Genomic DNA, 16,395 nt, shown 5'->3' with positions numbered 1-16,395 from the left:
TAAGGATAAATATGGTATTTATAATTTTTAAAGGGTATATAAGATATTTTGCAAGTTTGTAGAGGTATATATGAAATTGCTCTTTTTATATTTAAAGTATTTATATTGTTATAAAGTTTAGTTTATAATAAAAAAAAAAAATAGGTGATAAGATGAAGGATGTAAGGATATTTGTTTGATTGGAGATGAAATTAGGGGATTTTAAGGATTTGTAAGAATTTTTAAGGATTTGTGAGGATAAGATATGTCCGCTGATTAGGCAGTTAAGGACACCTAACAATGCTTTAGCATTGGAGATAGTTTAGTAGTTTTATATAGAGTAAATTACTCTTTGAGTTCTTGTGTTTTAATGGTTTTAACCATTTAAGTCCAAAATCAAAATGTTTAACGTCTTGAGTCTCTAGATACTTTTTTATAACCATTTGAGTCCCTTTAAGTCCAAATTTTAACCTTTTGATCCAATTTTATTAATAAAATTGGACTAAAACCGTTATATAATAAACAAAATTGAACTCAAAACGTTATAAAATAAATTGCTAGAGACTCAGGACGTTAAACTTTTTAATTTTAGACTCAAATGATTAAAACCACTAAAATCAGGGACTCAAAAGGTAATTTACTCTTTTATATATGTCTATAAATATTCAGGTGACACGAGTACAAAAACTTCATTGGGTGATCAAACAACAAATCCCTTCTACATACCCTTCCACCATGAAGACGACGGGGGTCATCTCTCCGGCCACCACCTTCCACCACCGCTCTTCTTTGGTGGCCACTTCTCATTGTCTTCCTCCGTCCACCAGTAATGCGCTCTCTCTCTCTCTCTCTCTCTCTCTCTCTCTCTCTCTCTCTCTCTCTCTCTCTCTCTCTCTCTCTCTCTCTCTCTCTCTCTCTCTCTCACACTTGCATCAAATGTATGATTGTATGTATGCATATGAATACCAATGAAGTCAGATTGGATATCGAGTTTCTGTAAAGCATTAATATATATGATAAAAAAAAATGATGAAGAAGAAACAAGGCAGCTTGGACAGGCTTGTTTGATTTAGAGAGAAAGGAAAAAAAAGTTTATAATTGTGATCTTTCTGAAATCTATGTGGAATCTCTCTTTGAGCATGGGTTGGATTCCACTGTTTAAATGAAGCAGATAATACAATAATCTTATTCATAATTTTAACTTTATTCCTTTCTGCTTTGATTTCAATCACTTAATTAATCTCCAATTATTGTTACGTATTGCAGGAAGTGTACCTCTTAGAAACAACAATTTCCAATGCAAAGCCGTATCGAAGTCGCGTACACAAGGCATATTCATCCTCCGAAATTCAAAATCAATTTTAAATAACATTAACAATTAGTTATACATGTTATTTTGAATATCATACATACAATTAGTTATAGTGTTATTTTGAATATCATACATAATATAGCATTATAATAAGTGGCGGATCTAAAAGAAACTTTAAGAGCATTCTAAAAAACTTTTTCCAAGACCCGTTCCTGAGAATTTGAGGGCCTCTGTACCGGCTAGTAAAAATGGGCCCTTAAGTTTTTCTTTTACTTAGGTTCATCACTATCACTGAGAATTCGAGAGCCCTTAGGGACACAAGTTATATAAAAAAATATATAATATTTAGAAATTATAATATGACATTTTTAGATAAGATATAATTAAAATTATGTATTAATATGATGTTGTGAAACTAGTATTAAAAAGCAAAATTGTTAATCAACCTTTTCTAATCCATACTTTGTAATATAGTGTCACTCTCTATTCAACTTTTTCTAATCCATACTTTATAATATAGCGTCTCTCTGTCTAATAAAGTAAGAGAATGAAAACAATTTAATTATAGAATCCAAATATAATTAAATTGTTACATTTTAAAGCACACGTTGAGTATATTTGTCTTATTAATGGGGTACCACACACACGAGAATGTTATCAATTTTTTTATAAAACGTTAAATGTTATTTAGAAGTTTTATAAACAATATTTAGTTTGCTATAAAATTCTTCAACAACAAAAGGAACCGAAAACTCATTGTCCTTCAATATTTGTTAAAGCATGTAATCTTATATGAATTTAATCCTAGGCTTTAGAATGAATCGTATCTAAGACCTTTATTTTAATTTCATACAACTAGAGTTTAAAAACTTTCTTATACATATATTCGTATAATCTTTTAGATAAAATATTCATTTTTCTTGATATTTATATAATATTTTTTCATATTTAAACACAAAATATAATTTATTAAATCATATAGTTAAAAAGAACTATTTTAATATTTTTTGATGTATTATTTTCACTTTTATCCTTTTTTGTTATTTAGAAAAAAAAATACCATTTGTAAAAAATATGTGTTCATATCATTTTCAGGGAATCTCTTGTGATAATAAACAAAGTGATAAAAAAGTTGCAAATAAGTAATGTTTACAATAAATTAAAACTAAATGCTGAAGTATGACTAAATGTAATTTTTGACTTTTGTATAGTATTGTTGCCTTTCCATTTATCATCCCTAGTCTCATATTATTATTATATTAATACATCTTCATATTCTTCCTTCTTGAACATGCCGCTCAGTGGCGGATCTTGCCCCTTGAACGTGTCAGGGCCGAAAGACACGGGGCATTCCCGATAAATAAAACCGAGATCGAAATGAAAAAGTACACTTCACCAAGAAAGTTGAGGGTTATCTCGTGCAACCCCTCACCACCATATAGATCTGCCCCTGTTATAATGGTTATGCCATGTCCCTCTAGCTACATACTATTATATTCTAAGGGGTGTTCATCGAATCGAATAACGAATTTTCGAATTATTTGAATCGAATTTTTCGAACAATTTTTATTTTTGCTTGAATTCGTATTCGATTCAAATTCAATTAAAACTGGTCAATTCTTATTCGTATTAAAACTTCAATTCGTATTCGTTTCGAATTTGATCAAAATTTCGCATTCGAATCGAATTCGAATAAATTCATTTTGATTCAAATTCTAAAATATGTAAATTTATTATGGGCTATTTGGGCTTGGTAATTGGTTATTTTAGGACATAGATAAAATTTATAGATTAATTTATACTATAGCTCCAATTAAAGTTATATTATATAAATATGTATAATTTCAAATCGAATCGAAATTAAAATTATAAATTCATATTCAATTTACTTGGCTTCAATTCGAATTGAATCAAATTATAATTCTTGATAATTGACTCGAATTATTGATGATCGGATTTTGAATTTTTTTGAATCTGAATCGAATTCTGAACACCCCTATTCTGTGATTATGTTTTATATAAGTTCATTATACAAGTTTTACATAATTTTAATTAAAAACTAGGTTCGTTAACATCGTGTGTTGCGACGAAACGAAACAAATGACAATGTAAAACAAACGTTATTTGAAATTGAAGCATGTTGTTTAGAAAGGCAAACCGTCAAAATCGGTTTTAATTTATCATCAAACCGTGTTACGACACCAAATAAATACTTTATTTTGAATACAATTTCATTTTAACAAAACTTATATCGAAATGTAGAGGGAAATAATTAAACACAACTGGTACCTAAGTTTTTAGATAAAAATTAACAAATGTAAATTGTTAGAGAAATTTGAAATTAACTGATAATTGGAAATATGATTAAAAAAAGAAAATGAATTGCTAAAAGCAAAAAAAAAATGGTAAAAAATATAGTTTTAAAAAAGTAAAATAAAACCAAAAGTATGTTAAAACTTAAAAGTAAATATAATAATAAACTATTATAATATTAAATAATAAAATAATAAAAAACTATATATTATTATAAAAATGAAATTATTGTTTATGGTCTTAGAAAAAATTAACGTGCATAAGTTATCAAAGAAATATCAAACTAATCGAAAACGAAAATATGATTTTAATGAGAAAAATAAATTATAAAAATAAATAATAAATGAAAAATAAAATATGGGTTTACAAAAGTAAAATAATAATATAAAAATATGTTAAACTTAAAAGTGAATATATTATTATAATATTAAATAATAAAATATTAAAAAGTTATATATTATTATAAAAATAAAGTTACTATTTATGAAAAAATAAATTGAAAAACCAAATAAAAAATGAAAAATAAAATATGATTTTATAAAAGTAAAATAATAATATAAAAATATATTAAATTAAAAATGAATATACTATTATAATATTAAACAATTAAACAATAGAATAATAAATAGCTATATATTATTTCATATATAAATAACTAACTTTTTTGTGCATTAGCATTTGTAACTTGTGCTTAGGGGATTTTTCAAAAAAAAAAACTTGATTTTTTAGTTTTAACCCAAAAGGTTTTTACCTTTTACAATTTTAACCCTACAAAATTTGTTTTTTTTTAACTTTAACTCAAAACTTTTCATTATTTGCAATTTAACTTCACAACTTTTGTTAATTATACTTTTCGTCTTTGGTTTAACGTTTTTACGTTTCGTTACATATAGTTCTAAATTTTTCGAGTTAATACGATGCAACGTACGAGTGTGGTTCAACTTTTTTATGTTTTGTTTCAAATTTTGCAAGTTAACAAGGCGCAACGTGCATGTGTGGTTCAACGTTTTTATCTCTATTTTTTCATGTTTGACAGGTTCGTCGCAACACACAGATCGTAGGTCGAGTCAGTGTTGGTGGTCGATCACGGTTGTGTGACATTAGTACCATTTGACACTGTTTTACGCCCCGCCGCAACGCGGGGTGTGCTTTGGGGGTTCTCAAAAGAAAAAATGGTTATGCATATGGTTGTTGTAACCTTGTCTTTAGGGGTTTTCCAAAAAAAATTGATTTTTTATTTTTCACCCAAAAGTATTTCATAAATTACTTTTAAATCAAAACTATTTGTTTTTTTTTTCTTACTTTTGACCCAAAACTTTTTATCTTTTGCAATCTAGCCTCACAACTTTTTTTACTTTCAACTTTGATCCTTTATAGTTTTCATTTTCCGCAAATTTTCCGCTTTATGTTTGGTTCTAAATTTTGTGACTTAACACATCGCAATGTGTGTCTTTGGTTTAACGTTTTTTCGTTTCGTTCTAAATTTTGCGAGTTAACACGACGCAACGTGCGTGTATGGGTGAACGTTTTTTACATCGTCTATTTTTTCCGTTTGACAGGTTTAACATAACGTGCGGATCCTAAATCAACTTAGTTATAACTAAAGAATCCCCGCCGCAAATGCGGCGGGTCTCAATTCTAGTTATTATTAAAATAAAATAAAGTTACTAGAACAGTATATATATAATATATAATGGTCGTAGAAGTCAAAAAAATATTATTGATAACAATAACTGTTAGAAGAACCCAATAATAATTGATAACAATAATTGTTGGAAGAACCTAATAATTGCTCCCTTGTTTTGGTTATTTTCATTGTTTTGCTTCAATGGCTTAAAATAACCATTTTCCTCCCTGATCTTTTGAGTTTGTCGCCAGTTTGCTCCGTGGCTCTAACTCAGCTAAAACATTCAATTAAAAGTAGGGGTATTCGGTAGTTTACTCCCTGGCTCTAACTCAACTAAAACGTTTAGTTAAAAGTTACGGTAGTCGTGGTCGGTAGGTGGTAGTTGCAGGTGGTGGTGGATGGTTGTGGATGGTGGTGGCCGGTAAAAGGAGTGGTTGGAAAGATGGGGGATCAGAAAAGAATTACTTATATACATGTAAATAAACAAGTTATAGATTTATTTAGGTGAAAAGACTTACATGCACTTGCTTTTATCTATAAAATTACCAAAATACCCTTCTAGTTATTGGATTTTTTGGATAGAGTTAGAGGCGGGGAGCAAAATAACGATAAGTTAGAAAAATCAGAAAGGAAAATATCTATTTTTAAACTATTGGGACAAAACTATTAAAATGATCAAATCACAGGAAGCAAAATAGAAGTTAACTCGTTACTTAATTTGTGATTAAAAATGGTTTTAGAAGTCAAAAAAAATGGAAGAACCGTGTAATAATTGATTTTGTCATTTATTATATCATACTATATTACTTAATTTGTGCTTGCATTTGTTTCAAAAAAGCCCTATAGATACGTCTGTTTGGTATGCGGTAATGGAATGGACGAGGGAATGGAATGAACAAAGGAATGAAATAGATCATTACTATTCCATGGTCTTGTTTGTTACCATATGGGAATAGAATGAATCATTACATTGTGTTGTTTGGTAGGCAGCAAAAGACGAAGGAATAAAATCGGCAATGGGTGGCGGTGGCAGTGGCGGTGGTGGTGGGTGGTGGCGGTGCTGGGGTGTCGGCGGTGGGTGATGCATGGTGGTGGCATGGGCAGCGGTGGCGGGGAGGGTGGCGGTGGTCGGTGGTGGTGGCGGGTGGTAGCCGTGGTCGGCGGTGGTGGAGCGTGACGACGACGGTGGGTAGCGGTGGTCGGGCGGTGGTGGTGGCAGGCGGGTGTCAGCAACGACAGGTGTTGGTGGTTAGCGTAGGCGGCGGTAGGCAACATCAGCGGTGGGCAGCGGTGGTCGGTGGTGGTGGCAGGCGGTGGCCGAGGTCGGAAGTGGCGTTTATCGGTGGTGGCAGAGGGTGACGAAGGCGGTCGGTGGCGCGTGGAAGCGACAAGGGGTGGCGGTTGGCGACGGCAGGTGTTGACGGTGGTGGCGGTGTTCGGCGTTGGCGCCGGTGGTCGGTGGCGGAGGGTGACGGCGGGGGTGGTCGGGCAGCGACACGGGGTGGCGATGGTGGGTGTCGGTGGCAGGTGATTGCAACGACGGTGGATGATGATTGTGGCGGGTGGTGGTAGTAGTGGGTGGGATGTTGATGAAGAAGAGTGAGAGGGAATGGAATGGAAAAGTAAGGGGTGTTGGATAGAGTGAATTTGAGGGAATAAAATGGCTTTTCATTCCCTCGTAATAGTCCTTTTCATTCCGTTCCTCATTCCTGCGTACCAAACACTACTTCTGATCGCCTAATTATAATATTTTTAGAAATACCAATTTTGAAAACAAAAATGAATTTACAACCTCGACCAACAATATCGCCAAATCTCCATATGTTGAAGGGTCTTCCACAATAATCAATACAACAAAAAAACCAATAATTAATACTAAAAAGCCAATAATCATTACTAAATTATTTACGGGTTATTGTGTATTCCTGTGTGGGTTGGGTTTTTTTTTTTTTTTTTAAACAGCGGAAATTCTATGAGTATAGAATACGGGCCAGCAAGCTGTAAAATCCAAAAGTACAAATACAATGAAACAAAAACAACGAAAAACAGAAAAATAAGTACAGATACAAGATTACTTGATTACATCTCTGATGTTGAAATCCTTCCACCTATCCCAAACCAGATTTTTTAGCTTTGATCTCTCTTTAATCCTGTGTGGGTTGGTACAGAGTACTATGATGCACTTCACAAGAACGAGGCTCCATTAATCAACTGGGACGATGACAACGTAGGAGATCACGTCGACACAAATAAGGTTGTTATTTGATTTTCCTTTTAAAGTGTTACATTTTGTATTTACTAACATATATTACTACCTTGCACGTTATGCATCACGATATCAAAAGATTTGGTATCCAAATGGCGAGATTAAACAATTTATTGAGACAATTAAAGCAATGTTCGGTTTGATGAATGATGGAGAAATAAGTGTGTCGGCATATGATACGGCTTGGGTTGCACTCGTGCAAGATGTTAATGGTGGTGGTTCCCCCCAGTTTCCATCAAGTTTGGAGTGGATCGCGAATAATCAACTGCCTGATGGGTCGTGGGGGGACCGTGTGCTGTTTTTAGCTCATGATAGGATCATTAATACGCTAGCTTGTGTTATCGCGCTAACTTCTTGGAACGTTCATCCTAGTAAATGTGAAAAAGGTAAATCTTTGTTACAGTTAATGTTGTTAACAACATGTGTCTTGATATAACTATATGTTGACGTCATGTCCCAAGAAAGGGGATACCCTTAAACACGAATAAAAAGAGGTGTCATGTCACCTTTTAGGTCACTAGGTTTACTTTAAGGTGGTGTTTGTTTTTACAAAAAAGATTTGTGCAGACTCTTCTGTCTGCCTGTGCAGACTCTTCTGTCTGCGATGCGTAGATTACGCGCAAATATTGTCATCTGCAGACTATTTGTTTTTCCAAAGACGTTTCATTAAAAAAACGTTTTTGTCCAACCGTGTGTTACATCAGTGATTTAGTGATTTATGCTTTTGTGGTGGTATAACGACTGTCAAGTGGCAGCCGGCGGTATGGGAATGCCCAAGCCAAACTCTGAAGCAAGCATGGGCCCGGTTAAGACAACATAGTCTGGCCGGAGTAGGACAATAGGGCTCTCCAATTTTGGGAATACGCTAGCTTAATCCAACAAAAGTCGCCGTTCCAAAAAAAATAGTTTTTAATAAATTAATTCGTATGCAAGAAACAAATATGATTTTTTTATAATTTATAATGTTTTCAAAAATGAATTTATTCTTAAACTAAGGTTATGTAAAAAATAATAATGTACAATCAATAGAAACAAAATATATTTTTAGCATAAATGTATATGTATAAATATTAGTTTATAATGAATCCTTTATCATTTTCTTAATTAAAATTTTAATTTTTCGTAAAATTAATAAGGGAAAATGTTACACTAAATCATATAATGCATCCTTTATGCAAAATAAAATTGGTTTATAATTAAATGAAAATAATTGTAAAAGGTTGTTTCTAAAACACTGAATTGAGTCCTTTTCATGTAGTTTTAGAAACACATGAAATATTCGGTGGCATACGCATGGCACACATAAAGTGCCATTAGAAACACTTGAATTTTTTAATGAAATATGGAAAGTGCCATTAAAAACTTAAATTTGTGGCATAAAAGCTAAATGGAGAGTTTAAATGAGAAGAAGTTTTTTGTAAGAAGAAAAAAAAAAGAAGTTTCAACCAATAATAAGAATGTTTCATTTTACTTCATTTAATATTTTCATTTAATTTTAATATAAGGATATATTGGTAAACTTACATAAATCATTAATTTGTATTCTTCTCCTTTAATAACTAACTAAATTAAATTTGTAACTCCTTTTCAAAATATACTTGTTCCAAATTAAAAAAACAACGTAATTTAAAGTGTAGAATAAATAACTAGTTGTGTAGGATAAATTACGAGTTGTGTAGGATATATTTCGAGGTGTGTAGGATAAAATTCGACTGTGTAGGATAAAATTCTATAATGTGTAGGGTATATGTAGGAACATTTTGATATGTGTAGGTTTTGTAGATTATATGTAGGATAATTAATGATTAGTTGACTAATTAATTAAAGAGAGAAAAATTAATGACATGAGTTATAAATGAAATAGTATTTTACTAATATATCATTTCTTATTTTTCTTCTCACATTAAATTTCTTCTCAAATGAACCTTCCCCTAAAAGCTAAATACCGCTAAAAGCATGTTCTAAGCAAATAAAGTGCCATTAAAAGTCTAATATAGTGGCACACAAGCCAAGTGTCATTAAAAGTGTGTGCCACTATATGGCATTTTTTTGTAGTGAGACTTGGCTCAACCACTTCTAAGATCTCCTAAGATCTTTAGAAAGTTAAACACTACCACTGTCCACACCACCACTGCCCACCACCCACCGTCCACGTCCACCACCCACCGTCCACGTCCACCACCACCACCTACCACCATCGTCTGTACACCGCCACCAGATTATTTCGAGTCTACATACGTTATGAAACAAACAACATTATTCTTAGAGACTGCAGAGGTTTGGTCCACCTCTTCTTCTACATATGTCTCCGCAAATAGCAGACAAATTTTAACTCTTAAAAAAACAAACTGCACCTTCAACAAAAAAAAAAAAAATAGTCACTAATGCTTGCCTGCTACACCCAGGAGTGAAATTTCTTAAAGAAAACTTATGTAAACTTGAAGACGAGAATGAGCAACATATGCCGATCGGTTTTGAAGTAGCGTTCCCTTCGCTTATAGACATCGCAAGGAAGCTAAAAATTGAAATCCCGGATGATACTCCTGCCTTGAAAGAAATCTATGCGCGACGAAAACTAAAGCTCACAAAGTAAGTACTTTTATGCGCTTTCTTTTTAACGATCAATAGCAAATTAGGTTGCTTTCATAGGCCATGACACTTGAAATGAACATATTTGCGATACTTTATTTGTTACGAAAAGGATACCGATGGAAGTTTTACACAAAGTGCCCACAACTTTACTTCATAGTTTGGAAGGAATGACAGATTTGGAGTGGGAAAAACTTCTAAAATTGCAATGTAAAGATGGGTCATTTCTCTTTTCTCCATCATCTACTGCTTTTGCACTCATGAATACAAAAGATGAAAAGTGTCTTCAATATCTAACAAATATTGTTACCAAATTCAACGGTGGAGGTATGTTTAATTAGTTGGTGGTTTATGGAGTTCAAACTTTTGTAGTTCTTGAAAAGGGAAAGTTTGTAATTATGGAATTTTATGAAGTTATTGTGTTTTGATTATTTTCTAGTTCCAAATGTCTACCCAGTGGATCTTTTCGAGCATATTTGGGTAGTTGATCGGCTTCAACGACTTGGTATTTCTCGTTATTTTGAGTCCGAGATTAAGGATTGTGTTGAATATATCTATAAGTATTGGACAAAGAATGGGATTTGTTGGGCGAAAAACTCAAACTTACAAGATATTGATGATACCGCGATGGGATTTAGGGTGTTAAGAATGCATGGTTATGAAATTACTCCAGGTTAGAGATCATAGTAGTTTTGTTAGTGATTACCAATGGATTTCCAATGCCATTAAAAGTTTACTATTTACTTTTTCTTGGGATTTTGTATGGTCCGATGGTAATCCGTCGGTAATCATCTATAGCTTTTTTGTGGGTGAAATTATGTTTTCTACTAACGCGCTAGACATTGTCTTTAGGAACGTGCTAAAATTAACTTGTGTTTTTTGTGACAGATGTATTTCGACAATTTGAGAAAGATGGTCGATTCGTATGCTTTGCTGGCCAATCAACGCAAGCGGTTACCGGGATGTTCAATTTGTATAGGGCTTCTCAAGTGCTCTTCCCTGGAGAAAAAATTCTTGAAGATGCCAAGAAGTTTTCATATGATTATTTGAAGGAAAAACAGTTGATAAACGAGCTACTTGATAAATGGATCATCGCGAAAGACTTGCCCGGCGAGGTGTGCTAGAAACAGCTATTTGTGACAAGTATTTCTACAAGCTTAAGAATGCTAACTCAATGGAATGTAAATCAACAGGTTGGATACGCGATTAACATACCATGGTTTGCGAGCTTACCTCGACTCGAGACTAGATGTTACTTAGAGCACTATGGGGGCGAGGATGATGTTTGGATTGGGAAAACCCTATACAGGTATTACTTCTAGTTTGTTCAGATGTGTTACTCAAAGTTTATGTAGATGTAAATAAAACTTAATAGGAAACCAATATTATATGAACATGTAAAAGTTTTAGGGATAAAAATATAGAAAACAATTATTATGATAATAATAAAAAAAATGTTGATTTTCTATTTATCTTTTTTATTTTGAGGACAAATATACATCCTCTTTTTTTAAACGGTAAGAATCTTTAACTTATTGTGAGAGAGATCTCACACCTTCCTAATTCAAATCCTATATATGATATAGGTTATGGCTGGCATATTCATCTTAGAAAATTTGAAATACGGTTGGAAGAATAAAAATTATATAACAAATGAGTAAAAGTATATGCTATGTCATAGCTATATTTGTTTTGGCCTGAAATACCACTTTAATTTAAATAGTTTTTTTTTTCTCAATTTGTATATGAGGTTTTCAATTTTGTTCATTTTTGTCCAACATCTTAACTCCATCCAAAAATCTTAGTGGTATTTTTGTCATTATACATTTTTTTCATTTTCATCCAAACTGTTTTTACACACACACACACACATATATATATATATAGGGGTTGGTACACGTACAATATTCTTTAGCGTACGATGTGTACGAGATGAAAATACGAACGTTATAAAACTCAAAAACCCTAATCACGCATGTTGAAAATCATAATCACGCATGAACATAATCACGCATGTACAAAATCAGAAATCACGAATGGGGTAAAAAAAACCTAATCACGCATGTTATAAAACTAATCATGCATGCTATATTTTCACAGCATACGCGGCGTACGTTAAACAAAATTGTACAATACACTTTCACTATATATGTATATATATATATATATATATATATATATATATATATATAGAGAGAGAGAGAGAGAGAGAGTAGAATACAATAGTACCTTATCGTGCAAAGATACGCGAATAGAACATTGAGACGCTTGTCATTCAGACGGTTTGATTCATTCACATGCAGTGCGTTCAGTTCGAAAGTTTATGTACATGCATTATTGGTTGTTGCTTCAGCTACAATCCTATGTGTTCTAATTAATCAAACAATAAAAATGCTTTTTGGTTACTAGTTTTTTTAACGACGAATATTACAAAAATCCTACTCCTGAATTACATTAAATTAATTATAATCTATCACGTGTCTGAAATTAAACTTTGGTCTTCTTCTCGAAAGGCATAAGCACCTAGCTAAAGCGGGAATGACTTTTGATTTATTCAATGGTTTTCAATTAAACCACCATATGTTTTAGATAGGTGGTGTATGATAACGGATTGGTTTTTATCATTATTGTTAATGTTAATGGGGTCTCTTTCTTACTTCTAATGCAGGATGGGGAATGTGAGCAATAGTAAGTACCTAGAAATGGCTAAGTTGGACTACAATAACTGTCTAGCCATCCATCAGCTCGAATGGAACACAATTCAGGAGTAAGTTTGCTATTTTGTCACATAATTTTGTTACATGACAAAACAACCGATTTATTTGTTCCAGCAGGTTATGACACCAACCGCTTGAACTACCGAACCATAACCATCTTTGAACCAAATATTCTTTTTTTTTTAACGGCAAAGATTACATAATCGCTACTCATAAATTACACCAAATTTACCTTATGCCAGGAATTTAACCGTGGTCTCTCTCCAAGAGACACAAAGCGAAGTGGTGATCTTTGAACCAAATATTCAATTAAATGTTCTATAAATATTGAATTTACTAATTTATTTTCTACTTTATACTTTATATTTTGTTTATTCCAACCCCACATTTGTTAACATTTCAAATCCACCCCAAAGATAAATTAATTACATATTTTCTTTCAAATTAGTTATGAATATTTTTTAATTGAAAATTATCTATTGAACTAGGGTGTAAACGAGCTGAGCTGCTCGTGAGCTACTCTAGATTACCTCGTTAAATAATCGAATCGAGCCGAGCTTAAACGAGCTTAAGCTTGAGCTTCACATATTGAGCTCAAGTCGGCTTGCGAATCTAAATGACTGTTTATTTTTATATTTTTATCTAAAAATATTAAAATATATTTAATAATAATTACTATAGTGTATAAATTATGACAAAATAATCAAATAATATATATTATATTATATATCAAAACATAATTATAAATATATATGAAAATAATTATAAAAATATAATTAAAAAACATTTAAATAGTCAAGCCCGATCTGAGATCGATCTTTATATACCAAATTTACCTTATGCCAGGAATTTAACCATGGTCTCTCTCCAAGAGACACAAAGCGAAGTGGTGATCTTTGAACCAAATATTCAATTAAATGTTCTATAAATATTGAATTTACTAATTTATTTTCTACTTTATACTTTATATTTTGTTTATTCCAACCCCACATTTGTTAACATTTCAAATCCACCCCAAAGATAAATTAATTACATATTTTCTTTCAAATTAGTTATGAATATTTTTTAATTGAAAATTATCTATTGAACTAGGGTGTAAACGAGCTGAGCTGCTCGTGAGCTACTCTAGATTACCTCGTTAAATAATCGAATCGAGCCGAGCTTAAACGAGCTTAAGCTTAAGCTTCACATATTGAGCTCAAGCCGGCTTGCGAATCTAAATGACTGTTTATTTTTATATTTTTATCTAAAAATATTAAAATATATTTAATAATAATTACTATAGTGTATAAATTATGACAAAATAATCAAATAATATATATTATATTATATATCAAAACATAATTATAAATATATATGAAAATAATTATAAAAATATAATTAAAAAACATTTAAATAGTCAAGCCCGATCTGAGATCGATCTTTAGAAGTAGCTAAAGATCTAAATGGGCCCAAGCTCTCTTAATTGTTAAACGAGCGAACTTGAGCCTAAACAAACTCTAACTCGGCTCGGTTTGACTCGTTTACATTAGGTTAAATCGGTTAAACCAGTCTGACCCATGGATCAGTAAGACTCAGGGTCGGCCCAAGGGTAAGCCAAATGAGGCTTTGGCCTTGGCCCACCAAAACTATAGGGCCTTCACAATTTGATGAAACCATAGTCTATTTATAAAAGATTTAGGGTGTGGGTTATCAACATATTAATGGTTGGTAGTGTAGTGGTTTTGTGTATGTACGGATGTTGGTGAGACCCGGGTTCGAATCCCTGGTTCACCATTTTTTTTTCTTGTTTTTAAATTTTAACACAATCTTTCAAATAATTACACTTGTGCCCTTCAAGTTTAACTTTCAATCACATACATTTTTTTGGGAAAGAGGCCACAAGATTTTACTTCGCCTTAGGCCACCAAAATGAAAATGGTTGAGCCGGCCTGGTAAGATTACTAATTCCCTGACCATCCGGTTGCGAAAATACCTCTTGTAACAACACTTTATGCTTTACCAACGGAACCTAATTAATTTTTATGTATGCAGATGGTATCATAAGTCTGGCATCGAAAAGTTTGAGACTAGTAATATTACAAGTCTTTTAGTCTCATATTACTTGGCTGCAGCCAGCATATTCGAGCCAGAAAGGTCTGCGGAGCGAATCGCGTGGACCAAAACCGACATATTAGTCCACACCATCTCCTCATATTTCGACTCGTCACAGCTCTCAAATGAGGACAGAACAGCTTTTCTTGACGAATTTAAAAACAGATCGTCTTTCAAACAACATTTCAAGTACTCATTTTTTCTTTTTAAAAGCGTCTCTTGTCAATTTAATGTCGTAAAACTTTTAGCGACGATTTAGATTATCTCCGTCTGTTTACACAGAAATGAACCATGGTACAAGGTTATGGTTGCACTACAAAAAACTCTACATGAGCTTGCTTTGGACGCACTCATGGCTCACAGTCAAAACATCCACCCACAACTCCACCATGCCGTAACCTCTCGATATATCCCTTATAGCTCTTGTGACAAGCCATATATTGTCGCCAACGATACTAACAATCGTTTTTTTATTTTTGGAATTAGTGGGAGATGTGGTTGACGAAGTGGCATGATGGAGTAGAGGTGACAGGAGATGCGGAACTGATGGTACAAACGATAAACATGACCGCTGGCCGATGGGTATCGAAAGAGCTCATAACTCATCCTCAATATCAACGACTCTCAACTGTCACTAACAACATTTGTCTTGAATTATCTAAGTTCCATAACTCCAAGGTAAAAATATTTTTTCCTACTAGATTTGAAAGGGAATTAAGATTCTTTCATTATTCACTTTAATAATAATAATAATAATAATAATAATAATAATAATAATAATAATAATAATAATAATAATAATAATAATAATAATAATCATCTTTCTACCTTGTAGGAGAACCGCACCACATGTGACAATGGGGTTAGAAATTACACTATGATAGATTCGGAAATGCAAGAGCTGGTGCAACTTGTATTGGGCGACTCACCCGATGGTCTTGAACAGGATCTGAAGCAGACGTTCCTAAGTGTCGCAAGAACCTTGTACTACCAAGCGTACTGTGACCCAAAGACGATAAATGCCCATATCTCTAAAGTATTTGAGATTGTAATTTGACTGCATTTGTAATCCCATATTTACTAGTATAATAAAAGAAATATGGTTTACGGTTTAGGAATACTATTAGGAAATTTATGCTATAAAACTGGTTGTTTGTGGTCGTTCAAGTGTCATCTTTTTGAAACAAAACAACAAAAACATGTCGCTAATCCATTTTGTGGTTAAGTTGCGACCTGATCCTGTTTAGCAACAACTTGCAAAACAACCTTCTTTGGGAACGCTTTGTTTTGCAACCAACTTGTGACCACCATTTTGCGGTGAAAGCCACATGTTTTTGTTGTTTTGTTTAAAAAATAAGACAACAGTTGAACCGCTGTTTCTATTAAATATTTTTTTTCCTTTTAAACACTATAAAACCATAATAAATCACACCACAATCACATAAATTTAACCCCATAACAAATCACACCAGAATCACATAAATTTAACCACAAACTC

At 32.6% G+C, this 16,395-nt stretch overlaps 1 protein-coding gene across 1 annotated transcript; it reads left to right on the top strand.

The window, feature by feature from the left end:
* The first annotated feature begins 686 nt into the window (after positions 1-686).
* On the top strand, positions 687-16,012 carry LOC110928585 (ent-copalyl diphosphate synthase, chloroplastic). Its single transcript, XM_022171606.2, has 14 exons — positions 687-805; positions 1,246-1,308; positions 7,400-7,485; positions 7,577-7,883; positions 9,903-10,086; positions 10,199-10,413; positions 10,526-10,759; positions 10,975-11,201; positions 11,280-11,395; positions 12,755-12,853; positions 14,838-15,086; positions 15,180-15,291; positions 15,384-15,575; positions 15,733-16,012. Exons 1-14 carry the CDS (start codon positions 715-717, stop codon positions 15,952-15,954), a joined length of 2,397 nt encoding a protein of 798 aa, XP_022027298.1. The 5' UTR covers positions 687-714; the 3' UTR covers positions 15,955-16,012.
* Positions 16,013-16,395: the final 383 nt, after the last annotated feature.

This window comes from Helianthus annuus, chromosome 3 (genome assembly GCF_002127325.2).
Source record: "Helianthus annuus cultivar XRQ/B chromosome 3, HanXRQr2.0-SUNRISE, whole genome shotgun sequence".
In the NCBI taxonomy this organism is placed as follows: domain Eukaryota; kingdom Viridiplantae; phylum Streptophyta; class Magnoliopsida; order Asterales; family Asteraceae; genus Helianthus; species Helianthus annuus.
The sequence above is the reverse complement of the archived record's forward strand: the minus strand, read 5'-3'. Positions and strand labels throughout refer to the sequence as shown.